The sequence below is a fragment of the Sorex araneus genome, chromosome 11 (genome assembly GCF_027595985.1).
Source record: "Sorex araneus isolate mSorAra2 chromosome 11, mSorAra2.pri, whole genome shotgun sequence".
Lineage (NCBI taxonomy): Eukaryota > Metazoa > Chordata > Mammalia > Eulipotyphla > Soricidae > Sorex > Sorex araneus.
The window spans coordinates 13,481,822-13,508,967 of NC_073312.1; the positions used below are offsets into that span (position 1 = coordinate 13,481,822).

The window sequence follows — 27,146 nt, forward strand, 5'->3', positions numbered from 1 at the left end:
CCATATTTCCCATCTTCCAGTAGCCAGGCGGTCACACCCAAGGATTGCCCCTGGTACCATGTAATCCTGTCAATGGCCAGCATCCAGAGACGTAAAAGCCAGCTTCCTGAAGCGTGCAGCTGCAAAGCAGCCACATGATATCTTATAGCCTACTTCTCCCTCTGGGAGAACCTGGCAAACTACTGGGAGTTTCCTGCCCACATGGGAGAGCCTGGCAAGGTCCCCATGGTGTATTAGTATGCCAAAACTGGTAACAAGCTGAGTCTCATTCCTCTGATCCTGAAAGAGCCTCCAGCATGGCATCATTGGAAAGACGAATAGAGAGAGGCTTCTAAAATCTCAGGGCTTGGACAAACGGAGATATTACTGAGACCGCTTGAGAAATTCAACAGTCAACGGATGATGATGATGATGATGATACATTTAGTATATATAAATATATACAAAACCATATATTTATATCTATATATTTAACATATAAATATATACACAAACCATACATATATATGTATATATATATATATTTGCTTTTTGGGTCACACCCAGCTCTGCACAGGGGTTACTCCTGGCTCTGCACTCAGGAATTACCTCTGGCGGTGCTCGGGGGACCATATGAGATGCTGGGAATCGAACCCGGGTTGGCCGAATGCAAGGCAAACACCCTACCAACTGTGCTATTGCTCTAGCCCCAAACCATATATTAATATCTATATATTATGTATATTTTGGGAGAACCTGGCAAGCTCCCCGTGGCATATTCATACGCCAAAACCAGTAACAATGATGGGTCTCATTCCCCTGACCCTGAAAGAGCCTTCAATGCGGCACTGTTGGAAAGGACGAGTAAAGAGAGGCTTCTAAAATCTCAGGGCTAGGAGAATGGAGACGTTACTGAGACCACTCAAGAAAATCGACTATCAACGGGATGATGATTATATATATATATACACATATATATACATACATATATATATACAAGCACTTACTCCTACAGTAAAAGATATATACACACCTCTCAGAGAGCCTGGCAAGCTACCGAGAGTATCCCACCCGCATGGTAGAGCCTGGCAAGCTACCTGTGGCATATTCGATATGCCAAAAACAAATGATAGGTCTCATTCCCCTGACCCTGAAAGAGTCTCCAATCATTGGGAAAGACGAGTAAGGAGAGGCTGCTGAAATCTCAGGGCTGAATGTAATAGAGATGTTACTGGTGCCTGCTTGAGTAAATCGACGAACAATGGGATGACAGTGATACAGTGATATATATATATAAAACCATACATTTATATCTCTCTGTTTCCCCAGTTTATTTAAGGTGACTGTCTTTATGCAAACTTCTGTCTTATACAGGGGATTTGGCTGCTTAGGGGTAGTGCAGTCTTTGCAAATTATGATTGTTCAGAAGAACTTGTTACAAATGAAACACCCCAGGGCTCTGGATCTGGGAGCCTGGTGAGGAGAAGGGAAGAGGTCAGACACAAGGCCATCCCTGACACAGAGACTGGAGACAGAGACGCACCTTCTGGATGTGGTCATGCTCTTAGGAGCACTTGGAAAAAGCAAATGAACTAGAGGCGGGAAGTGAACTAAGGCGACTGAAATCAGAAGTTAGTCTGGACACCAATGCCTGTGCAAACGGCTTTAGCCTCCCAACCCCGGTGAAAAGCTCAGGGGTTCAGAAAAGTTACTTTGCATCATGGGGAACTGAGTTCACTCCTGACCTCACCCCCTGGCGCTCTGCTCACTTTTGTGTTTTCTGCGCTTTGGAACATAGATTCTACCCCCTTCCCCCCAGTACACACCACCTTCGCCAGGCACACTGGTACCTGACCGGGGTGGGCTGAACCTCCGAACAGTCATTCCCATCCCAGTGTTACCAGCAGCCCTCCTGGACTTGCAGAAAGACAGACCTGGGGGATGCTGGTTGAGTGGCTCCTTCTCTCCTCAAACTCAGGCTAGTAGCCCCTTCTAGCCCTGACCACCCTCCCTAGGGACAATTCAATGCCTTTGTGTTTCTGTTTGATGTTTCTGTTTATAGTCCTAACAGTTTCCTTCTTTTAAAAAAAAAATTAAGCTATTCAGGGCTGGAAAGCCAGTGCAGTTCGATCCTTAACACCACATGTAGTGCTCAGAGCACCACCAGGAGTGATCCTGAGCACAGACACCCCCCGCCCCCATCGATTTCGTTAGAATAGATAAGTATGTATTTTAAAGGCATAAAGAAAAAGTTGGAGCGCGGGCCAAATTTCTGAGGCTGGATTCGCTCGTGGTTGAAGTCAGTCGGGGAACACCGAACTCCTTGGTGAGCTCGGCTGCAAAACCGAATCCTTCCGGGGTGGAACAGAAGAGCTGGAAGGTGCGACTGAAGCTGAAGTCAGCCCCCGGGTCCTTCTGACACTTCTGAAACCTCACGCAACAGTCCCTTGTTTGTGAGGGTGTCACGTCTGACAGTGCCACCCTGGGCTGCAGAGTTCCCAGACCGGAACTTGGCATCCGACCCGAGTTCCAAGCCCAGCTCCCTGCGGCCCCGTGAAGAGGCCAGCTCGGGCGCACGCGGTCACTCCTTAGCATCTCGTCCATGGAACGAGGCAGCCAGTGGGCCCCACCGCAATAAAGAGACAGTAAACCTCAGCACACAATGCCTGGCCTGGGTGAGACTCGAGCCACTCACGTGTGGCTGCTGCAGAGACACACTGTGATCTTCGGCCCTTGCCGGGGAGTTTGGCCGGCTGGCTTGGGGTAGTGTGACTCGGAGCAAGGGAGAAAGGTTTGCGCTGGGCGCAAGCTCTTCCAGGAACTGGTTTGCCGGGTCACAGCCCGCACACCAACCCCCACTCCCCTCCCCCCACGCTCCCTGGGATCTTTGCCAAGTCCTAAGCCAAGAAACCTTGTTATATTAATTATGAAGAAAAAGCATGTTTTATTTAAAATCCCGGCTGCCGAATATCTGCCGTGCCGTCTCTCTGTGAGAGCAGAATTGGTTTAGCATTTAGGGGACTCTAATGAATTTAAAATATAAATATATCTGTGCCTATAGACACATGCAATTCCCCGCGACCTGATTTCCCTAAATACCCGCGGACGCTGTCGTAGCTAATGAGGGGAAGGAGGCCTCGAACGAGGGTTTGTTTTGCTTTTAACCCATCAGTTGCAAGTTGGAAGTCTGGCCTTGTCGTGCCTCGAGACTGTGTGTGACTGGAGCAAGGCGGGGAGGAGGTTTCTCTGAGGCCTGACGGGGACAGACAGGGGCAGCGCCACTCTGCAAAGGTTAGCCTGGATCTTCGGTCAAAGGCCTGCTTCGGTGTGGGGGCCGTCGGCATCTGGAGGTCAGATCGGATCTGACATAAATCCAGATACGTGAGCTTTCAAAGTGGGCTCATTCCTGAACAGCCTGGATGTTTCGGAACAATGAATGGACTGTTTGTCGGTCGGTCAGTCTGTCTGTCTGTCTCTCTCTCTTTTTGTTTTCCAAGCCCAAGGTAGAACCAGGCAGATAATGCACAGCGGCAGCAGAGGGGTCAGGGCCGTGGAAACGGGAGCGGAAACCCCTTCTCTCCCTGCACCCAGGCGGGCTTGCGGGCGGGTGTTAGCAGAACAATAGACTTTCCAGAAACGCTGGAGGTTTGTATTTGGATGTGCAGAATTCCGATTTTCAAGCATTGCTAACTCATTCCAAAAGAAAAAAAAATAAAGGTGTTTTTGGAGTCAACTCTACTTGCAGAACGGACAAACTTGGTCTGTGAACCGAAAGGAGGACCCCCATGCTGCCTCGGGCCACCTCTGACCTGAGCGAAGGTGTTGGCGGCTCAGGGCCTGGGAAACGCCAACGTTGAGACTCGAGGGTTCAAAAAGCCCAGTTACAGAGACAAGAGTGGAATTCGGCCTGGCTGGCCGGGCAGTGAGCATATCTGATTTTGTTCTCCTCGGCCAAATGGGGATGACAACGGAGGCCGTGCAGAGGACAAGCTCTGTGCTGAGAGGTGAGAGCAGACACATCTAGACCAGAGCAGGCAGGCCGTGTGTGAGTGTGTGTGTGTGTGTGTGAGTGTTTTTTGCATGTGTGTATGTGTGTGTGAGTATGTGTGAGTGTGAGTGTTTTTTGCGTGTGTGTGAGTGTGTGAGTCTGTGTATGTGTGTGTGTGAGTGTGTGAGTGTGTGTGTATATGTGTGTTTGGTGAGGGGCTTCTTGGTATTTACCTCAGTTGCAGAAGACCCAGGTGTCTCTGGATAGTGACTCCCTGAATTAAAACTGAGGCTCACAGGACCAGCAGAAGGCCAGCTGGGCAACCTGACTCCCGGAAGATGGGGTTTGCTTCCCTGACCACCCTACAGCCCCCGTGGACAGCTGTGTTTCAGGCATGGACGCTCCATCACACTCCGTCCACCACGGACAAGGGACACTCCTTCCCCCTCTCACGCCTAGGACCAGGCCCTGCAGCTCTGTGGTCTAAAGAAGCGAGTCCTGGGCTGGGCCTCGGGCCCATGTGAATCGACACCAGATGAGCTCAAGAACTCAGCCTGGTGCCCCCCAGATCCAGACCTTGGAGACAGGTGGTCCCGCTGATATCAGTAAAGTAAGAACCAAATAGGATTCACTTCTAGGGTCTTCCCAGAGTTGAATTGATCCAACCACTAGAGCCCCCAGCCAGGAACTCAGGGCTGCCCCCGAAACAGGAGCAGGTGGTTATTGTTTGTAGCCCCACATCCGGGGAGGTATAGCCCAGCCCATCTGGCCAAGAGGCTCTTTCTCCCCACCCATGACACCCCGAACCCCCATCCCCCACCCAACACACACACAAAAGTATTTGAGCCAGTTGTCCCCTCCATCCCTGTGGGCCTGTGAGTGGCGGCTCCCTCCGACCACCTGTCTAGCTCACATCTGGGGTGAGAGAGTGGCCCAGCCCTGAATCCTCTCTTTGGAATTAGCTAAGCTCATTGCCTGAAGGCTAACTCATATTTTCTCTTTCATCCCATGATTGACTAATAATTTCATCATTAACCTTAAAAATTCACCAGGATTCGAAACAACAACAGCAACAACAACACGAAACACCCAAACATGGGATTTGGGGGGGACCATGACCTTTTGTGAACTTAAGACAGACAGCATCATTTCGCCTCCTTACCCACAACTTCCGGACCTCGTTCTCTCTCACTGATATCTTCTCTGGGGTCCTGTGGGAACTAATTGTCACCGCTAGTCTCTGTTCTGGAGGTATGCCAGCAGGACCTCAGCCCCAGCCATCCAGGAAGCAATCAAAAGGTATAAGGGACTTGTGTCATCGCCTATCATTGCAGCTTCTGAGCAGGATAGTTTTGAGAAAACAAAAACACTCTTTCATAGCTGAGCTTTGTGGCCACTCAGCACGGGGCTCGGGCTGGTGTCTGAGAACGGTGTACAGAGAGAGGAATGGGGGGAGGTGGTGGAGAGAGGGGAGTCTGTCGTTACTAAAACAAGAGCATCAGAAAACTTGGAATTTAATCTGCTTCTTGCAGGAGACGCCCTAGAGGGGGCAGGATTGTGGCAAAGGGAGGGAGATGCACAGGTATTTTATAAAATTAAATGGCTGGGAATGTGGCTCAGTGGTTGAATGGTTGAGTGTTGCCTTGCATTGAATGAGGTCCTGTATTTGAATGCAAGAACTAATGATAGTGATGATGATGATGATGATGATGATGGTGATGATAAAGCTATCATTGTCCTCATCCCCTCTCACTCCTCAAGCCCACCCCTTCCTCTTCACCAACCAAAGAGCCAATTTTCAACTTTGCATAGAGAAATCGGGTTCACTCTGCAAGTGCCCGGGGCAAGGAGCTAACACGTAGAGAAAGCTCCCTGCATTGCCTCCGGTCAGCTTGGTGACCCTGTCAGGGGCCGACGGAGTTCTCTTGGTTTGCAGCAGAGGAAACAGGCGCGCAGAGGTGACGTCACTCGCCTGACATTCCACAGGTCCAGCGCAGCCTCAGGAGCCCCGACCCCCACACCCACAGTCAGGCCTCCGGCCACCTCCCTTCTGGCCTCCCAGGAGGCTCCATTTCTCATATGTCCCCCGAGATCCTGCCAGCTCTCAGGACCCCCAGGGCAGAGAGCAAGGAGCCCCCACACCTCCATGGCTCACCTCTCCCAAGTGTCTGAGTCAGCCAGACCAGCGCCTCTGCTCACACCCCCTGCCCCATGCTGCATAGCACCGGGTCCCTCGGCTCCTGTCCACCTCTCTGTCCCCTCCACGGGGCTTGCAAAACAAAGTCCAAAGCACAGGGCCTCTACTCAATGTGAATCCGCCTCGGCCAGTATATAGCCAGGATCTCTGGCAAAGGATTCCCCGGTCGGGATCCAGCACGGTCCCAGAAGTCTGATGCATTTGAGCATTCACTCTTGTGCACGTATGCGCGCTGGACACTAGGACCCGCTCCACTTGGCCTCGTCAGCCCTTCACAGCTACAGCTTCTCATCCGTCCCCCCCACCCCCCAGTGACATGGCTCTCTTCGCCTCTGCGCCTCTCAACTCCCAGGATTTGGAAAGAAGACTCACCCCCAAGGCTGCCTCTCCCGCCAGCTCCGTTAACAGCAGCACTACTTGGAGAAGTGATGTTCGGGCCAGCATCTTCACAGACTGAGGGATTTTGTCTTGCCCCAAGTACAGTATCTGCTGGCCTCTGCTTTTAGGAGACAGGGTGGGGAGGGGGCGGGCAATCAGTCGCTAAGGATTCAGGAATAAACAGAGAGGATGCAAATTATTAACTAGGCATCAAATACTGTTTAATGTTTTGCAAACCAACTATCTTGATTAAACAAATGGGAACTTTGTGGCTGGGCTGATTCATGGGTGGCTGCTTTTCTGGGCAGAATCTCCCAAGGAAGATTGGGAGATGCAGAACCTGGGGGGGGGGGGGGAACTTATGGCTGTTAACTCGAGTCCTGGCCACAGGAAGAAAGTTCCAGAGCAGGAAGATTGCTCCCCGGGTCTATACCATTGCTGATTGGGACAGAATGCTAATAGAGTTCTGATTCATCAAATCTCAAAGCAGAATTAAGGCATGGACAGGCTCCTAATAACATTACGCTTTATTTCATGAAAGATAAATTAAAAGATGCAAAACTGCTATTGACAAACATTGATTCTGGGCCCTTTGAAGCATCGCCCTTGGTTGCTTGTTGGCTTCAAAAGTTTTCTTTTAAATCTCATTACATAAGGTTTTTACTTTTTCATTCCTTCCTCCCCCCCACTTTCTTTGGCATCTTTCTTTGATCCAGGGTCAGGGGAATCATAATGCTCAAATTGGGGCCAAGGGTTTCCTAGATTCCTTCCTCAGCTCCCGTGCGCGCAGCTCTCTAAGGTGAGGGCTCTCCCGGACACCACTGATCTGTCTAATCAGCACCATCGTGCTCCTGTGAACAGCTGACCGCCCGCGGTTGGCTATAGAAGGGCTCCAGGAACCCTCGGCCTGAGTCCCACAGCCAGGCACAGCCAATCGGGGCTGTGAAACGCCTGCAGGCACCTGGGTCCAACTGCTCAGATACTCCCCGCCAGAGCCTGGTCACGGAGTGCCTCCTCACTGCAGCCCTGAGCCAGGCAGACTCAGTGCCCCACTACTTGGGGGCCTTGAAACATGAATGAGAACCTCCCCCTCCCCCCACCGCACACACACTGACCTCTTCCATGACCCCCATCGTCGTCTTTATCCCCATCTGCTGTCTCTATCTTACCTGAGGTGGCCTTCCATTCCTTCCTGGACCACTCCCCACCCACCTGTGCCCACTGTGCATGCATATCAGTACATTTTAGCGGTCAAGTTCCTCACCAAGCCAATGGGCACTATTGACCTCCAGGGGGCGCTGGAACAACCCAGGGCTGCTATAGCCACCTGGGCCTCCGTTGGTACAACTGGGAGCTGCTTCCTGTTGGTTCCTAAGGGAAATTTCGGGGTTGGGGAGCAGATCACGGAGCTTTTTTGTTTTGGTGTTTTGTTCTGTTTCTGGAAAGGGAGTAGTAGGCCTAATAATCTTGGGAACATCCGCTCTCATCCTTTCTCCAAGCCTAACTGTTCCTCCCTTAAATTCTTGAGCAGGTTCATCCCGCAAACTCACCTCACCACTAAGCCTTTGGGGTCTCAGCCCAAAGGCGTCTCCCGTGGCAGCCAGCCTGGATCTTTCTGCAGCTTTCCCAAGGTAGGGCTAACGCAGGCGGGCACTCCCATTTCATGCCTGGTTCTTACCCTGCCAAAAGCCCATGAGTGCAGACATACTCGCTTGGTTCAGCTCACCTTTTAGGCCTGGCCGGGAAGCCTGGGCCCTGCCTGGACGAGCTAAAGTGCTCCATAAATATGTTTTGAAGGAGCAAACAAATGAGTAACTGTTTTATTAAAGGGACAGTTGATACTGTGGTAACTTGTACTTCTTAGCGTAGAGATTTTCAACCGGGGACCACACGGGCTCCTGTGGGACCCCAGGGTATCCCAAGGGGGACACAGGTGAAAATCATGTAAATGAGGAGGGGACAACCTATAGCACAGGAAGGAAGCAGGGCCAGAAGGGGGCCACAGCCAGAAAATAGGTGAGAAACACTGCCTGAGTCACCCCAACTCACGGGGGAAAGGAAAATGGAGGCGCAAAATGGAAGCATTTGTGAAATGTTAAACACAGTTCAGGTTGTTTGTGAACCTTCCTTGCACATGCCTCAGGCGTCCCCAGAGATCTACAGAGAGCTTCCACAGAGGGGCAGACACAGACTTCACTCTGGAGAAGCACGCGCTCAGTGGAGGAGGGCAATGAGCGAGTCTCCCGGTGTCGTGGGTGGTAAGTGCGAAAAGCAGGAAACGGGAGTGGAACAGGCTCCCTAGGAGGGGCTGGAGGTGGGGACAGTGGGAGCTAAGAGGGTGTGGGTCGGTGTGAGGCCGTTATGGGGATCTGGTTGCTAAGAAGAATCTGCTAGGCTGGCATAGGGGTTGGCAGTATCTCAGATTCTGGGATACCTCAGGGCTCAAAGCTCTCAGAGTTGGCACAGGTGAGAAAAAGGACCAGAGAGAGGCCTCAAAGGGCTGGAGCACATGCTCAGGGTAACCCCTCAACACCACCAGGTGTGCCCCAAAAGTCAAAGAAAAGAAAGTAAAGAGGAAGAAAGAGAGGAAGGGAAGGGAAGGGAAGGGAAGGGAAGGGAAGGGAAGGGAAGGGAAGGGAAGGGAAGGGAAGGGAAGGGAAAGGAAATGGGAAGAGAAATGGGAAGAGAAATGGGAAGAGAAATGGGAACGGAAGAGAAATGGGAACGGAAGGGAAGGGGAGGGAAGGGGAGGGGAAGGAAGGGGAGGGGAAGGAAGGGGAGGGGAGGGGAGAGGAGGGGAGGGGAGGGCAGGTAAATGTGGAAATGAACCATCTCAGGCAGGTTAAATCTCTGAGTCACTCATGTAATAGAGGTGGCTCCTTTCCTTGCCACAGTCCAGCCTTAGTTGAACAATTGACCTTTCAACTTTGTGTACAGATTGCCTAAAAACTAACCAAAATGTTTTCCTTCCTGTGTCAACAGGAAGTGAACACTGGTTATTTGGCCATTGTTATTTTTAATCCCAGTGCATTTCCCTGACAGGTAACCCTCCCTATAATTCAAGCTAACAAAGGGAATACTTTGCTCTTTGTGTAGTAACGCAGGCCTCGCATGTACTATCTTTTATTTCTCTAAAGTTTTATCACTACAGTAAAGTGAAATCGAGTAAAATTTTGCCTGAGCCCTGGAGGAGAGACTTCTCTGACAGAAAAAAACTTTTTTATTTCTTAAGTCAAAGGGCAGCTTCTTCTCTCAGAAGTGCTTCTCTGGGGAGTTGGAACTTGCCCCTTTGGGAGAGACTTTAGTCCCCTTACTGCGAAGTTGGATGTTTTCATGCCAGTCTATCTTCTCTGTATTCTGGGGGATATTTTCTCAATGTTGGGTTCCATGACACCAGAGAGCACCCCTGTTCTGCTGTGGGAGCCTTGGGACCTGTGTAGAGGCTCATGGGCTGCCAGCCAGGCCCAGACTAACCTGCTTCACCTGTATTCCTTTCCCTCCACCTGTATTTGTCACCTGTATTTGGCTTCCCTCTGTGTGGGGGCGGGGGAGACAGCTGAGAGGAGCACCTAGGAATGGCAGCTTGAACTGGCAACAGAGCTGGTACAATTACGCTTCTTCTACATCCCTGTGGTGTGACTTTGAGTCAGTCGCCTAATCTCTCTGGGCCTCAGTTTCCTCTTCTGCCAAGTAGGGATAAAGTGGTTTTCATTCCATGTCCTGGGTCCATGAGAATGCAAAGCTAAGTTCCCTAGTGCAGAGCTCTGAGTGCCCAACACAGAGGGCATGGGTGTGGTAAGCACCCCTGTGGGGTGCTACATGCTGAAAAGTCCACTTCTCAGACTCCTTCTTCAGGGCAGGGCATGGAAGCTCACCCCCTCACAGAGCCCTTCTCCCACGGGTTTTCCAGGACAGGGGTCTGACTTCAAGTTGGATGTTCTTGTTAATCTATCACTTGGACTCTAGCGTCTTCAGGTAGTGATTTTGCTATGTACCCTGACCACCAAAGAACTTACTAGGAAGAAAATAAAGTAATGCATCAAAAATGGAAGATTTCTCAACACCCACACAACTACCAGATTCTCTGCTCTCTTAATATTGGGTGTGGCTAAGTGCCCAGAGTTTAGCGAATCAGCCACGTCCTCCAGCAAAGTGAGGCCCAGTTGGTTTTGGTGGGGTTTCCTGGGACACATAGAAAGACTGGAGTTTGTGAGTAGAAAATAGGGGGTTGTCCTAGATTCTGGATTGCAGGGAGAAGAACTGTGCATAGGGAGTGGCTGAGCGGCAATGCTTTTGTAACAGAGCTTCATAAAGGACTTTCGAGAGCTGGTGGCCAGAGCTTACTGCTGTGAGCTAACAGGGCTGGGCACTTTGTGCTGTAGGCCTCCCTTCACTGACTGTGGTTCTACCCCACAAAATGGAGTGTCTTGTGTAAGACAACTCTGGCTAAGTGAGGATTTTCCAAGCAGACTCAGCCCAGAGCCTTCCTGGCAGCTTAGAAAGAGTTTCTCATTTGTGCAGATGGGATCTGGTAGCAGACCATCCCCAAACCTTGGCTTAAATATCTAGTGCAGGAACAGTGAATGGCTCGGTTTTGACCAACATCTCCAGCCTCTGTTTGGTCTAATCAGTGGTTACTGGAGCCACCAACATGGTCAGGTGATCCAGGTCTACGGGGCAGACAATAACAGATGTTTAGTTGGGCTGATCAATACCAAGGAGAAAAGCAGACTGCTGTGATGGAAATATAAATGCAACACGGATATTAAGGAAAGCAACAAAGAGATGACTAAGCTCCCTGTTGATTGAAGGAAAAGAAAACCCTAATCATTTGGCATGATTTTATAGGAAAAACAAAGGGTTCCTCTAGCTCCAGATTCAGGTCATATTTGACATTTAAGAGGTTTTTACTTTTTAAATCTGACTAGCACAGGTGGAAGTTAGGTAAATAGCATAAAGTAGCCCCAGAGAAAAAATGGTACCCTGGAATCTATATGGTTCCTCAGCATTGGCAGAGTCGGGCTCACAACCATCCAGCTAAGCCAGGAGTCTAGAAAAGCCACGAAGTTGAGACCCAGAAGAAATTAGGTGCTTTGGAAGCGGCACCTAATGCAGGGTGGGAGGCACAGATGTTCTCTTTGAATACTTTGCATCTTGAAAAATGGTACAACCTTGATTTCAAGTGGGAGATCTGGAAGTCATCTTGTCTTTCTCTTCCCGCCCCCAAACCTGAATCGTTGGTGTGTTTTTACCTCAAAAATGTATCTCCAGAGGGTTGGAGCGATAGTACAGCAGGTAGAGTGTTTGCCTTGCACATGGCTAACCTGGGTTTGATTCCCAGTATCCCATAGGGTCCCCCGAGCACCGCCAGGAGTAATTCTTGAGTGCATGATCCAGGAGTAACCCCTATGCATCTCTGGGTGTCACCCAAAAAGCCAAAAAAAATGTATCTCCAATCCTCCCAGTACCTTCTACCCCACTGCCCCCTGTGTAGTCTAAGCCCACATCTTCCACCAGGTCCCCTGCAAAAAAATCCCCCACTGGTGTCACCCCCTATCTCCTGTTAAATCTATTCTCTATCATCCAAGTGCACTTGTTATATAAAAACTGAACCCAGTTGAGCTCACTCTTTTGCTTAAAACTCTTTGATGGATCCCTAATCCCAATTCTCAGGGAGATCCTATTTGCTCTAGTCTTCGCTTATCTCTTCAGCCTCATCGAGTGCCATTCTCAGGTAAGTAGTGTGCCTTGTAAGACCAGATCTTTGTCAAGGTCATTACCATGTCCTTATCTTTCCACTTAGGCCTGACTTGGGGTGTTCATATATTTTTTGATGAATGCATGGCTGGCTGGTTGGCTGAATGCATGCACAGATAGCGGTCAGCCTTGTTTGACTAGATGCACCTCTTGTTGGCAAATGCTCATGTCAAGCCAAGGACTGCACATTCATAGGTGTCTCCCTCTTAGCAAATTGAACCCCGGCCTCATTCACTGATGATCTAGGAGGCTTGGAATGATGTTAGAACCCTAACATCATAGAAACCTACAGTATAACTGTTTAATCTCCAGGTGCAATACGGCCCATTATGAATAAAACACTTTAGAATCTTCACACAACAATCCATCTACCCATTTTGTACTTCTTTAATCTTGCAGTGGGGCTTCCGTCTTACCTCTCACAATCTGAATTTCCTCTGTTCCAGGGTTGTCTGTGGTGGAGTGTCATCCTCCCCCCACACCTCAATCCCTCCTGTCCCATCAATCAGTTGCACAGAAACACAAACATGCCCCTTGGATCTCCTCCAGCCTCACAAAGAGCTATCACTGGGGCTGTGTGATGTTTCTTGTTCTAAGTGTATCTTTGATTTATTAAACAGTTTTGAATAAAACTCTGCATACATTTTGGATGTTGAAAAGCAACTCCCCTCTCTTCAATGTAAAGAGAAAACCTGAAAGAGAGGAGGGATCTGGAGACTGATGTGCCCCCTTCTGTCTAGACTTGTCGGCTTTCTCAGTAGAGTGTGTGGTGATATTTTCAAAAGCTCTTTTTCTGTTGATAAAGGCAGATCTTAGCACATGCCTCTCAAATGTACTTCTAGACCCTGCCTGGTCTGAACATCTTTCCTCAGCACATTTACTTGCTCCCTCAGCAGTGTGCTGTCAAGAGCCTGAGTTGACATCACGTGGATTTGGTGACCAAGCCATCTACTTGATTTGGGGCAAGTTGCCTGACTTCTTTGAGCCTATCTTAAATAAACATTGAATGCTGTTGAATGAGTGGGAGTCATCAATCATTTGCATCAATGTGAAATGATTTTCCCCAGCAGAGGAAACAGATCTGGTGATTAACAATCTTGACATCTCATTGTTAAGAACATTCTTTCATTGGCTTTTGTCTGTAAATTCCTTTCCCTGCTTGGAGAAACGTAGGTTGCTTCCAGTTTTTAACTATGAGAAGCAGTCCTGGAAACATTTTTTTTGTGTGTGTTTTCCTGTGGAACTAGAGTTTCTCTAGATTCTAGTCATAGAAGTAGAATTCCTGGTATGAACTATGAACTTTGTGCTCCTCACTTTCATTATTAATGAGTTTCCTAACTATACACTGTAGCACTGTTTTCCTGTTGTTCATAGATTTGCTTGAGCGGGCACCAGTAACATCTCCATTGTGAGACTTGTTGTTACTGTTTTTGGCATATCAAATGGGTAGCTTGCCAGGCTCTACTGTTCGGGTGGGATACTCTCGGTAGCTTGCCAGGCTCTCTCAGATGGATGGAGGAATCAAACCCGGGTCATCCGTGTGCAAGGCAAATGCCCTACCTGCTGTGCTATCCCTCCAGTCCCCAGATTCCCTAACTCTATACTCTATGTAATACATAACATGTATAGCATGAAGGAAAAGATGAGGAACTGACTTAAAATGGAAAGGTTGTAAATGAAAACATGTAATAAACAAGATTAAACATAAAAAATAAGCTTTGTAAAAAAATAAGCTTTGTATGGATTAGGTAAGATAACATGTGAAAGCGATTGGCCCACAGTAGTACTCAATTTTATTGCACATTTATTTCATTTGTCTTGCTCCATCTGTCTTTTTCCATTCCATGTCTTGGTGGATTTTTAATTGATGACAGAAACCAGGCAGCAGCCTCCAAATTGGGAACACTGATCAATGAAGCAAGTTTTATAGGAGTTATTGGTGTGTGTGAGAGAGAGAGAAAGAGAGAGAGAGAGAGAGAGAGAGAGAGAGAGCAGTACCCAATCACTCTGTTTACCCATGAAACCAGGTCTTTGCCAAGGTCCAACCCAAACTCCACAAGGTGTGTGAGAATTGGAGGAAGGCGTATAGGAAGAATGACAGGTGCAAAATGGGATTCGTGAGACCTTGTAGGTCATCTCTGAGTTGATGCTCAGTCATGCTCATCCTTACCCACACACTCTCCAACCCGAGGTCATTTGAGAACCATATTGGTGATGATGGTCTATTTCCTGGATGTTATTATTCTATGTGAGACCCTGGATATAAGTCTGTGGGTAGAGATGGGAAGACAGTCCACACCCATGGCTTGTATCTTGAAGGCTCTCACACTCTATGTGGAGAAGCAATGATTAACGTCTCTGTGACTCAGTTTCCTTATTTGGGACAAGCGAGCAACACTAATACCTAGCTCATGGGGTTGTCAGGACAATGAAATGGATGATGAAATGTGTCCTCCAAAGCCATCTGTACCCATCAACAAAATCACCCATCTTCCCAGGAGTCCGTAGGAGGGACTTCCCATATAACTGCCTAAGGCTCCACCGGAGACCCAGCCAACCAGCCCGGAGGATGTTAAGAATTAAATTGCTGATGCTGAAGCAAGTGATGGTCCAGGTGGATGGTCAGCTATGCTTGAACACAGGCCCCTTTTGCCCTGGGAGTAACAAGTGAGCTGGTGAACCTGGTTGTCTGAAACCTTTGGAGAAGGATTCTGGGTCTGGGCCTCCTTTGGGTCTTACACAGACTCCCGTCCCCTCAGAAAGCTTCCCCACCCTCGGGAATGGTTGCAAAGTGGCCCCTTCTCATAGTGGGATGTGGGGGTTCTGGAAAGGCAGCGTAGGACTCAGCAGCCCCCCTCCCCCTCCATGATCGTGGCTGGTTTGGAGCCTCCTGGGGCATGGAGGAGAGCTACTTTTATTGTAATGCCATCGGGGAGCAGGTCGAAAGGGGAAACCAAGAGGCTCTCAGCCCCCCAGTCAACGGAGGCCCCGTTTTTCCTAAAGAGCCTGGTAGGTCCTGATGGGCCCAGGTCAGCTCTCAGTGGTTCAAGTTTGAAAGAAGCACAGCCACATAGGTCAGAGTTCAACTCCTGAGCTACCCCACCCTCGGGGGTGATGAGCGACTGGCCAAGTGGCAGATCACAAGTGGGTGGGCAACTTGAATGGAACGTGAGAGGGGGAAGTCAGGGCTGTGTGGCCAAATGGTAAGGGGGATCCTTCTAGCTTCCCCTCCACTAGCCCAGAGCTTCCGTGACAAATGTCCCAGCCACTCCCACCAGCCTTACTGCTAAAATAGGTCATCTGGTCCTGCTGGCGAGATAGGACTGGGCCCCCGAGAGCCGGCACCCCCTCACCAGAAGCACCTGACCCTTAAGGACAGCAGGGATGAGGGCCGTGAGGATCACGCCACAGTTTTGAAGCTGTATTGGGGGAAAAGGCAGCTGGGAGGGAGAAGGGACCACTAAGTAAAGGATGATTGGAGGGATCACTCGGGAGGGGAGTTATGTGCTAAAAGTAGGCTCTGGACCAAACATCATGGCCTGTTAGTATCTATTGCAAATCATAATGCCCAAATTAGGGAGAGCATAAGAAGGAAAGTACCTGCCACAGAGGCAGGGGGTGGGATGGAGTGGGTGTGGCAGGAGGGAGACTGGGAACAATGGTGGTGGAAAATGTGTACTGGTGGAGGGATGGGTGCTCGAAAATTGTATGACAAACATAATAATGAAAGTTTGTAGCTATATCTCACAGTGATCCAATAAAAGTTATTAAAAATAAAATTAAGGGGCTGAGCAATGGCACAGTGGGTAGGGCGTTTGCCTTGCACGCGGCCGACATGGGTTTAATTCCCAGCACCCCCTTTGGTCCCCTGAGCACTGCCAGGAATAATTCCTGAGCACAGAGCCAGGAGTAACCCCTGTGCATCGCTGGGTGTGACCCAAAAAGCAAAAAAAAAAAAAAATTAAATTGAAAAAGAAAAACAGAAGGGACTGTTCTGGTCTTGTTTCTGCCGGCTAGTTCATTCACCCCTGCCTGAGCCATACTGGTGTGTGAGCTGCCAGGGGCGTGCTCCTCGAAGCCTCTCTGTAGTCCTTTGCACAATCAGAGCTTATCAGCTGGCGGGGGGACAGGCTGGGGAAGAGGCCCCTTTCGCCAGTTTGTTTTTCTCCCTGGGGAGGCGGAATGCGCCTCTTCCAGCTCGCAGACCTTTGCAGGGGTGTGTGTGAGTGGCGTGTGCACCCACCAGATGTTTGTCCCGGCCCTGTCCTCCCAGCCCCGTGCCGTGACTTGAGGCAGCAACATCAGCGTGGAGAATTCCACGGCAGTCTCCTATTTCTCCATGCTGCCCCCCCAACCCCCCTCCCACGACAGAGGAACCGCCTTCTCTAAGCCCCACCTAGAGTGCGCACGCGTCAGCAGTGCCTCCTGGCCAGCGGGGCGAAGTCCAGGCCAGAGGCATGGCAGGCAGGCTCTGCTGAGCTGGCCCCGGCTCTCTCCGCAAGCCCTTCTCTGGCAAACACCATCAACTCTCTCTTGCACCTCAACTCCCACCGGAAGCTGCCCCGCTGAGCCCGAGTCTTCCCTAACTTAGGTCCCAATTCCCTCCCCAGCTCCCCACCGGCCCGAGGGTGGCCTGACGGCTTCACCCTTTCATCCTGGAACCCTCAGCTCCTGCTCTCCTGGGTGAGGCTTGCTGCACTGGACCTCCTGTGGCATCTGGCCTCAGGCCTTGGCATGTGACTCCTCGGGACCGGAATATGGGTCCCAAGAGACGTTATTTTCTCATCTTTAGAAGGCCAGCACATGACACACAGCAGGGGCTCCATAATTGTATAATATAAAATAGACTTATCTTTGATGCACAACATATATTCTATATACATACACAAGGATCTTCTGAGGGGCCCGAGTGGGAATGGGTTTTTGGAAGGGGCCTACGTGCAAGAGGGTCGCTGTTACACGCAGGAGTAGCAGGGGGAGGGAGTTTCGGATTGGATCCCTGTGGTCACTGACTCGAACTCCATGGCCTGAGACTGGATGGTTTATTCTGATTGATCTTCCCAGTTGGAACCAATGAGGCAGATGCAGTTGAGTCAGACACCTGAAGTTCTTCGCACAGCCAACTTTCACCTTTCTGGACTGCTCTGAAGGAAGGAATGGAACAGTGTCCGGGGTGCACACAGGGCTGAACTGTGCCTGGGCGGCACACAGCGTCCGCAGGATGCCTCTGTGAGGTGCAAGGAGGCAGCCTGAGTGTGTCAGGGATGGCAAGCATAGCTTAGCGGCACAGCAGGGTACAGGATGTTAGGGCAGAGTACAGGGGTGGGGGTGGGGGACTCTGGCAAGCAGGGGTGCACAGGCTTCTTCCATGGGCCGGCCTGTTCCTGCGTCAGTCCCCTTGCCCTGCAGGAGAGGTTGCCAGGGAGCTGGTCTTTTTTTGAGTGAAGCCAGAAACCCTGAGGTATCATTTCTGGAAGAGGAATAACTCTCTCGTTGTTTTTAGCACAGGTGAGTCACTAAAGCCCTCTGGTTTCCGCGCCCCACTCTTCCCTCCCGCGTCTTGTATAGATTCTACCTTGGGCAAGGAAGCCCCTGGGGTGATGATGTAGATCAGTAGGATCATGTCTCAGCAGAGCTGGACGAGGTGGATGCAACATCTGACCTCCCTGCCAATAAGGGCCCCAGGTGACTATTCAAAACAGCAGTGAGATCATCCCCCCTCTTCCCTTTCCCACCCCCGCTCCATGACCCCCCCCCCAAAGGAAGACACAAAAAGACAAAGGAGCTCATTTTATTGGCTTGCTTTGTCTGCTAACTAAATAACCTGTGGGCTTCACCACAGAGCCCATTCTGCAGAGAAGGCCCAGCTGGGGTCTTGCTTCTCGGATTGACCGGAAGCCAGGGGGTGGAGTCCAGTTGTTACCATTTCCCCCAAAACTGCCCAGGCTTACCTGGAGTCTTGGGGCTGAGAAATGGATGTGAATGCCTTCTTAGAAATTCATGGACACTGTATTTATAGCATTATCTATAATTACTACAGTAATAGAATCCAGCATCTTTCTTCCCCCAGCTGCCACCTGCTTATTTATTTGGGGGTGTTGGGAATGGTTCTTCTAACTTTTACCATGTGGCTATGAATGGAGCCAGGTTGAGGGGTGATCTGAGGTGTATGTGACAAGTGGGAGTCTAGCAAGGGTGGTCCAAGGACCTTTCCTCAAGGTCCAGGCCCTTGTTCCTGGCTCAGTCTCCTGAATCCACCCCCCAGCCCTACAGGGGACAAGTATGTGTGACCACATCACTTTCAGGCTGGACTGGACGGAGTGGCCGCTGGGAACACATGTTCAAATCCACCCTCTCAACCCCAGTTTCTTGACCTTAGAGGACTTGGGAAGCTGTCCTCTAAGGGGTGGATATGGAAAGCACTTTGTGGGTATTTCTTGTTATCTTTATGAACATTCTACCTAGAGCAAATACCGGATTCGATCAAATTTCACTATTTGGAAATCGCAGACTGGGCAACTGTCCATGAACTTTCTCAGCTGATTCCCACCCTCACCTGCTTTGGTTTTTTGTCTTCTGACTGCTAAGGGAGTCTGGCCCTTGGGGGGCGCTGGTGAGAGAATGGACCTTGGGAGATAGTGAAACACCCCAGTCCTGCCTCCCCATCCTTTGTTTCCTGTGTCATCTCCAGAAATTTGTCTCCTCTAGGGTCTCAGCATCCACACTGGTGAGATTTCTATGGTTATAAGGACAGAGAACGTTCTTGAATAATTGATTTGACTAACTTCAGGTTCCTGTGGACAGCAGGTGAGATTAGCATGCTGACCACTGGTGTCATATTGTCTACTTATGGCGCATATGGGCACATCTCTATGGGATGACTCTTCCAGAGTTCTCAGTAGCAGCAGAAACAAGTCCAACAGCGGCAACCCCCACCCACAGAGCAAACCCCACCTCCATACTGCCATCTGCATTTATATTTAGGTCACACGTCACCACCCCTTGCTCTCTGATTGGTTGCACCGATCAGATTGTATTGTTGTGTAAAAACACAAAAAAGAAAAAGAAAGGGGCGAGGAGGGGAGCACCTCACCGCACCAGGCACAGGGCAGCGGGCGCTGTCTCTCCCGCCACCCGCGTTCGGTAGTCTCCAGCCACTTCTCCCACCCCGGGGAGGTTGATGGTGATGATGAGGCAGGCGAAGGAAGGAACAGAGCCAGGCTGGTTGGTCTCAGTTGCAGTTTATTCCATTCCCATCTCCATTCTCCTCTGATTCTCCTCCTGCTTCTTCCTCCCCCATCCTACTTCATTCTCCTTCTCTGGATCTGGATCTTGATCTAGCTTCTCCAGATCTGGCCCTGGAACTGGCCGGGGACTGGACTGGCACTGACTCCCAGCCCACTCTCACAGACTAGTTAAATACCCCAGAATGAGGGTCTGAGACTTACACATAGGTGTGGTCACAATCAATAGGGGGTAAAATTCTTTCCCTTAGGGGATGCTTCTTCTAGGACAGATTCCTTTTCAGCAGGACACCCACCCAAGAGCGGAATCCCATGGGTGTGTTTCTCCTCTCCTTGTCCAACTAGCATATAAGTATTCATAATATTAGTCATTTTGTATGGACATAGCAAGAGATACATTAAGCTTATAGCATTCTCTCCTGGAGTCATCTCGATCTCAGACTATAGTGCTCAGGTCAGTTTAGTCTTCCCTATCCCTAGCAGGGTCCTAGTCTCGTCGTTGCATTTGGATCATTACATGACATGTCCATGACCAGGCTCTTAACATATAGTTAAGCATTAGGGGCTTTGGCCAGGCCCATCTCGATGCCAGGGTAGCACATAACTCACCACTTGCCCTGGGTCCATCCCGTCCCTCGTTGGGACTCTGCTTTTGGGGGTGCTAGGAATTAAGGGCAGCTGAGGCTTAAGTCGAGAAAGCAGATGCCCGGGAGTGAATAATATTTGAAGCCAATTAAATCCCATGTTACCAAAGCATATTAACAACTGCCTTTCTTTGTCCATACAAAAAGAATATTGTTTTAAAGTAAACTATTCAAAAGACATAAGAGAGGAGAAAGACAATATTAACTTACAATACAAGTTCACTGTCCTAGCAAGGTCTGACCTTACAAATTAACAGAGTCTGATTAGGGGAAGAGCTGATAAACTGGTAGAAGTGGTTATAGACAAAGGAGTGGGAGTGACTTGGGAGCACTTTGATGGGCGTGACTGATATAAGCTCCTAGTGGCAAGGGGAGCAGGACATACCAATGTAGTCTAGAATTGTTTCGAGATTATTAACGGATAAGCCCAAACTCTGTGGCAAGGGAGAAAGGACAAACCAATGATATCCTACATATTGTGCTCTATGTAAATAAGTGCAAGCCAATCAATGGGGTAGCATATATAAGAAACCAGTTGGATATCTTGTTTTTTTCCCTACCCCTTCACTCCTCATGACATGTGTCAAGTGCCTTCCAAGTATTTTCATCTTAAGTCTTTCATCAATGCTTTGAAAAAAGGATGCTTTGGTCATTCACCCCATTTTACAGATGAGGAAATTGAGTCCTAGAGAGGTTCATGAGTCTTGCCATCAGCATTGTAAGCCAGAATGTAAACGCGGGAAGTGTAACTCTAGATAGAACCTTGCTCTCCGAGTTGTGTGGGCCAGCCAATGGCTCACTTTAGTGACCAAATCTGCGCCCTAGCCACCCAGCCTACAGGCGGTCTTCAGCCCATGCCGGGCGCTCACACTGGCTATTGAAGGGAAGAGCTGGTTCCAAAGGCGGCGGCTAAAGTTTTGCCAGGCGCTGTGAGCTGAGCCCGAAAAAGCCTCCACGGCTTTGATGGAAGACGAAACCCGTTCAGGCAGCTCCCGGAGGCGGGTTAGCTCTGCACCGAGCACTCCATATCAAGGAGAGGGAAAAGTGAAGGCGGGGAGAGGGGAGAGGCCGCGCGGAGGGGCGGGGAGAGGAGGCCCTGATTTCACAGAGCCCAGCCCTGAAGAGACTCTCTGATGACCAGGGGGGGAAAGCTTTGAAAAGTAGAGGGGTAGAGCCTCAAACCCTGCTCCCTGAAAGTGGGGGTGGATCCTGGCAGCCATCACATGGGGACCCCTGCTGTGGAGCCCCGGAGCCTGGGAAAAAGAGTTCAGGTGATAAAAAAAAAATGTTAATAGAGGGTTGCTGAGCCCGGGCTGTGATGCCAGTCTCTGGCGCTCTCCGGCACGTGACTCTGCCCAGCCAGGCTGCCCCTCGCCCGGCGGGGGATGCCAGAGACACAGGATTCCAGGAGGAGAAACACCCCGGCTCCTCTGGGATTCCCCTCAGCCCCTAGCTGCTCGCAGACACAGCTGACCTCTGTCAAAGAGAGGCACCCCTCTCCCCAAGGACGAGAGGGTGTCTGAGCATTGAGGTGGGACAGGCAGCCCCACTGTGGCCTCCAGTCTAGCACATCCTGAAGCACAAACACAGGGTCACTCCCACTTCGAGTAAAACGCCAACTCTTGCCCTGGCCAAGTCAGGTCCTGGGGGAGCTCGGGAAAGGGCCTTCGCTTGGCGACTTCGACACACCAGGCTCCCACCTGCCGCAGGACCTTTGCACAGTCACTTCTTTCTCTCAGAACTCCCTTCTTTCAGAACTCCCTTTGGGTTGCTCTGCATGAGCCTTCTCTGTTTTAACTGTCCTGTCTGGGGCATTTCTTCTTAGAAGAGAGAAAGCTTGTTCTTTGTTTTGTTTTTGGGGCCATGCCCAGTGGTGCACAGGACTTACTTCCGACTCTCGGCTCAGGGATTACTCCTGGCAGGCTCAGGGGACCCTATAGGGTACCAGGGATCAAGCCTGGGTTGCCCACGTGCAAGGCAAATTTCCTACCTGCTGTACTATAGCTCTGGTCCCAGAAGGTTCTTTTGCCGGGCTACAGGCTCCCCTCACCCCAGGCAATCCATTTGGTGTCTGTCCCATTGAGCCCCTCCCAGAGGTCAGACTCCTGTCATGGTGCTCCAGTCTTCTCTGCCTATGATCTCGGAGTGCTATGAATATCGGACTGACGGACAGAGCGGCCATGGAAAGCAACCAACCCTGTCTGTGGATGATGGTTTCCAGGGTGGCAGAAAAGGCGGGGGGTGGGGGGCAGGTAGGCAAGAGGAAGCCTGTGTTCATCGACTTCCAGCATCTTCTGCCTTGACACCCACCTTTGTGTTGGCTTCTGCCCTCCCTCGAGCAGCCCTCCACGCAGGCAAGCACGGGCTGGCCTCTGCTCTAGAGCAGACCGGGGGGCCCCCCCCCGCTCCCCTCTCTTTGTCTGTCCTTCTCCTGCTTCTGTACGGCGTAGCCACAGAGCGGTGAGTGGCATTTCAGCCCGCAATGTGTTAGCTATTTTGAGAGCGCAGAGATGAAGCAAGAGGAATGATGACAGACAGGAGATGGGGCTGCACAACCATGCCCAGGCACGCAGTCTGCAGAGGCATCTATTTTAAATACTACGGGAGCATGCAATATTTAGACAAAGGAGATCAGTGAAGGGACTAAGAGCGGTGATTTAGTTCTATCGGGAAGAAGGAGGCAAGGTGGTGAGTGCTCCTGAGTGAACTAAATCCTCATCTATCCCCACCGAAGGTCAATACGGTGTGGGATCAATAGGGTGAGGAGTGGAAGTAGAAAGGGTGAATTGGGGGACGGGGAGGCGAGCCTCAGAAGAACTCGAAATTGTGCACTTGCGGAAGCTGCCCCTGGGCTGGAGAGGGAACGTGGACGGGGCATTTAGTACTAGGATGTTTAATTTGCATCTTTGATAAGCAGTTCATAATGGAGGTGACAGTGGACAGTAGTATATGGACACTGCTTTAGGCCCATGGTGCTACTGTATGCTCCAACACCCCAGAGTGCCGACACCTCTCTGCCACTAGGTTCCTTCTTGTCCCTCCCTTCCTCTAAGTACCCTTCCTAGCACCCCTCACCCCACTTGGTAACTTCCCTCCTGTGATCAGAGTCTCCGACCTTGTTTGTGCTGCATGTTTTTTATATACCACCAACGAGTGAGATGAGTGCATATTTACAAGGTGCATGTTTTTGCTCGGGGCCCTTCCAAACTGTGCTCCAGAGGCTCAGGGATCTCTCCCGGTACTCCTTGGCCAACTGGTCTAGTGGCTCAAGGTGAGGACCTGAGGATGTGGTGCTCAGGCCCTTCTCTGTGGGGAACATCCAGACCACGTTGGCATACAAGGAAACTCCCAGGGTTGCATTTGGTGATGCTCAGGGGGCCATGTGGTGCCAGGGGTTGAACTGGGGTCAGGTGTGTGTCTTAACCACTGCACTGTCTCTTGTGTCTCGCTAAAAGTTTTTTTATTTTTGTGTGAGGGCCCTGCCTGGCAGTGCTCAGGGCTTGTTCCTGGCTCTGTGCTCAGGGACCAGAGGCCTTGAAAAGCCCTATGTGGTGCTGGGGATAGAACCCAGGTCGGCCATATGCAAGGTCAGTGCCTGACCTGCTGACTATCTCTCCAGGTCCTTCACTATAATTTTTAAAAAATCATGTGAACAAAGGCTGGAGTGATAGTACAGCGGGTAGGGCGCTTGCCTTGCATGCGGCCAACCCAGGTTCGATTCCCAGCATCCCATATGGTCCCCGAGCACCACCAGGAGTAATTCCTGAGTGCAGAGCCAGGAGTAACCTCTGAACATTGCCGGGTGTGACACCAAAAATCAAAAAAAAAAAACAAAAAACATGTGAACATATGTCTTTGCTACAATGTTGAACATACTTCATTTTTATTTTTTTTGCTTTTTGGGTCACAACTGGTAATGCACAGGGGTTACTCTTGGCTCTGCACTCAAGAATCACCCCTGGCAGTGCTCAGAGGACCATATGGGATGCTGGGAATCGAACCTGGGTCGGCCGCATGCAAGGCAAACGCCCTACCCGCTGTACTATTGCTCCAGACCCCATACTTCATTTTTAAGTGTATATTTTTATTTCTTCCTAAACATTGAAAATATGTTTCTTTTTAAAGTAGTCATGCAAGGTATTTTCCCCCCAGAGATAAAACCAATCAAGTTGCAGACAGGAAATAGAACAGGTGAGAGGGTTTGTGCTGAGGGTCTCATACAAGCTGACACCAAGCCAAGACTGCAGCACCCACATCAGATCAGCGTATCTCCCAAGTTCCCCAGGTTGGTGGCAAGACGGGCAGGTGCCTTTTCTCGTATGTCCCCATCTTACCTCCAGGTTCCCTGGGGCCATTTCAGATCTCAGACCAGCAGGGATACCTAACTTCCCACCCAACTGAGGGACAGTGAACTACAGAGCCTGACCCTAGGGGGATGCAGTGCTGGGACATCAAGTCCCCAGTGCCCCAGATCTCCTCCCCAATGCGGGGAGCCCTCCCCCGACACACACACAGAGCAGGCAGATCCTGGAGGAGGGAGGAAACAGCTCAGTGTCTTCCTTCAGCACTTCCTCCTCCAGGTAGTCTTCCTGCAACTCTACCAAGATCCCCACAGAGCTCCCACCCCATGCCTCATTTCCCAGAGTTCCTGCTTGGATGCAGGGCCTGAAGGCTAGCCGGTCTTCCCCAGAGGGGAAGAAGAAAGAGCCACTTCCCTGAGCCAGAGCTCCTGTCCTCCTCTTGCCCACTGTTCAACAAGACCAGGCTTGGTGCTCTGGGGCTGCTCTGCTGGGCTGTGCTCTGCCTCGGCCCATCCTTGCTCCCAACACCTGGGGCGGGTGGGCAGGTGGGCAGGTGGATAGGCGAGGTGGGTCGGTGGGCAGGCGGACAGATGGGCGGGTGCACAGGTGAGAAGGTGGGCAGGTGTGCAAGTGGGCAGGCAGGCAGGGGGCAGGTGGGCAGGCAGGTGCACCCGTAGGACACAGGGGCACAGCACTAAGTTTCTCCCTATAGTCAACTCAGTCTTTGCAGGTGTGACTAGGAAGTCACCGGCTCCTCCGAAGGACCCTCAGGGCCTACAAGGGAACTCTCAGTGATCCTGGAGCCCCAGGAATATCGGTCAGGCTGCTCTCACCCAGTGGGGTCCCACATGCAGAGCCCAGAACCCACCAACTCTGTGATGACAGTAGACTAGGGGTCCCCTGGAAATGTAGGGGTATTGTCTCCACAAGGTCCTCGGTGCTGTCTGCAAGCACAGACCTGCCACTAGGAGGGGGTGGGGATGCAGGTGAGGTCCTGGAGGAGTGGTCGCTCCCTGACCAGAAGTGACGCCAACTAGCCCCACCCTTCCAGCCTGGGCAGTGTCCCAGGCTCCTTATTTCTGGGGGCGTAAAAGCAGCTTGGCTGCGGGGTTGGGGTGGGGGGTCCCAGGCTGGGGAGCAGAGGGACGTAGCTGGTGTGCTAGAACATGCCAGCGCCGCCCCGAGAGGCTCGGGCCCTGGTCCTTCTCTGTCCCCACTTCCCCGACCCTCCTCGGGGGCCCGCACCCTCCACTCGTCCTCTGCGGGCGCTGCCTGTCCTTCGGCCTGGGTGGAAGGACGCCGGGGCGCGCGCCTGCACTGCACAAGCCGCTCAATGCGGCGCTTGGGGGAGCGCCCGCCTCTCTCATCTCGGCTCTCCCCTCTCTCTCTGAAGGATGTGCGGGCCCCGTTTCAATTTGGGGATTAGTCGAACCCAAGTTCCGCCTCCCTGCTCTGCCCGGCAGAGAACGCGCTCGGCTCTGGGGTTTATCGGCCCTCCCCCCGCCCCTCCTCCGTTCACCCTAATCTTTGGAGCTTAGAAAGGCTTAAAAGACTGCGCAGGCCGGGGCTGGTTCTTATAAGGCAACTATTGATGAGCTAAACAGAAATGACTTGGAAACCGAGTGTGTGAACTTTCCTCCGTGACTGCCGGGCTGGCTGTCCAGAGGAAGTGGGAAGAAGGGGGGGTGTTCTCTTGTTCCCTGCACGACCCCCCACTTGGATGGTCCAACAGACACGGTTTTCCCATTATATGATGGAAAGTGAGAAGGCAGCGCGCTTTGGGTGAGAACTGTCCTTCTGCCTGGAGTTTGGATCTTTGCTAGGGCCAGGCCCCCCCCCCATCCCCAGCAGCGAGGGTCCCCCCTGTGCTGTCGGCACTGGCACCTTTGGAGATCACAGGGTCAGCGAGGGTTCTCCTTGGTGAGGAGCCATCACTGCTTCTTCACAAAAGAGATTGTCAGCCAGCAAAGGGCTCCCGGAGCCGTTCCTCCGCTGAGAAGACTATCCTGACAGATGTCTTCTTCCCACCCAGAGCCTGACCACAGAAGATTCCAGAAAAGAGCCCAAATGTGTCTGTGGACTGCGGTACTGAGGCACCGGCTCCTGCTGCTTCCTCCTCAGTGGGTGAGATGAAGAAAATGGACCCAAAGAGCTCACACCGAGCTCAGACCCTATTTAATAGGACCAAGCCGGGTCCCATTGAGAGCAGGTCTGTGAGAGGCTAGCTTTGTCCTCCTCCTCCTCCTCCTCCTCCTCCTCCTCCTCCTCCTCCTCCTCCTCCTCCTCCTCCTCCTCCTCCTCCTCCTCCTCCTTCTCCTCCTCTTGTCCCACCCCGTCACATCAAGCATCATACATATTCCCTCTTGAGCCATGGGGGTACATCCAAGACCACAAGTGGATGCCCAAAAGTTTAAAACTCGACGGGGACTATGTGTTTTCTTGTAGATACTTGCCGGTGACAGAGTTGAACTTCATAACAACACCTCATGGTGAAGCAGAACTGTAACAGAATAATAAAAGTTACGTGAACGAGACTCTCCATCCCTCTCGAAATGGCTTAGTATGGGCCTGCGTGGGCTTGGATGTTGCCTTGGATGTGGACAACTGGGGTTCAAATTCCTGGTACCACATATGTCCCCAAACCCCATCAGGAGTCAC

The 27,146-nt window shown here is 51.1% G+C and overlaps 1 protein-coding gene across 1 annotated transcript in view; it reads right to left on the minus strand.

Moving 5' to 3' along the window:
• Positions 1-6,661, minus strand: part of HABP2 (hyaluronan binding protein 2) — a 34,188-nt gene extending 27,527 nt beyond the window's left edge. Inside the window, exon 1 of the mRNA XM_055119556.1 lies at positions 6,537-6,661. Coding sequence (XP_054975531.1) covers positions 6,537-6,608 — 72 coding nt within the window. The 5' untranslated portion in view covers positions 6,609-6,661. The remainder of the gene's footprint in view (positions 1-6,536) is intronic.
• Positions 6,662-27,146: the final 20,485 nt, after the last annotated feature.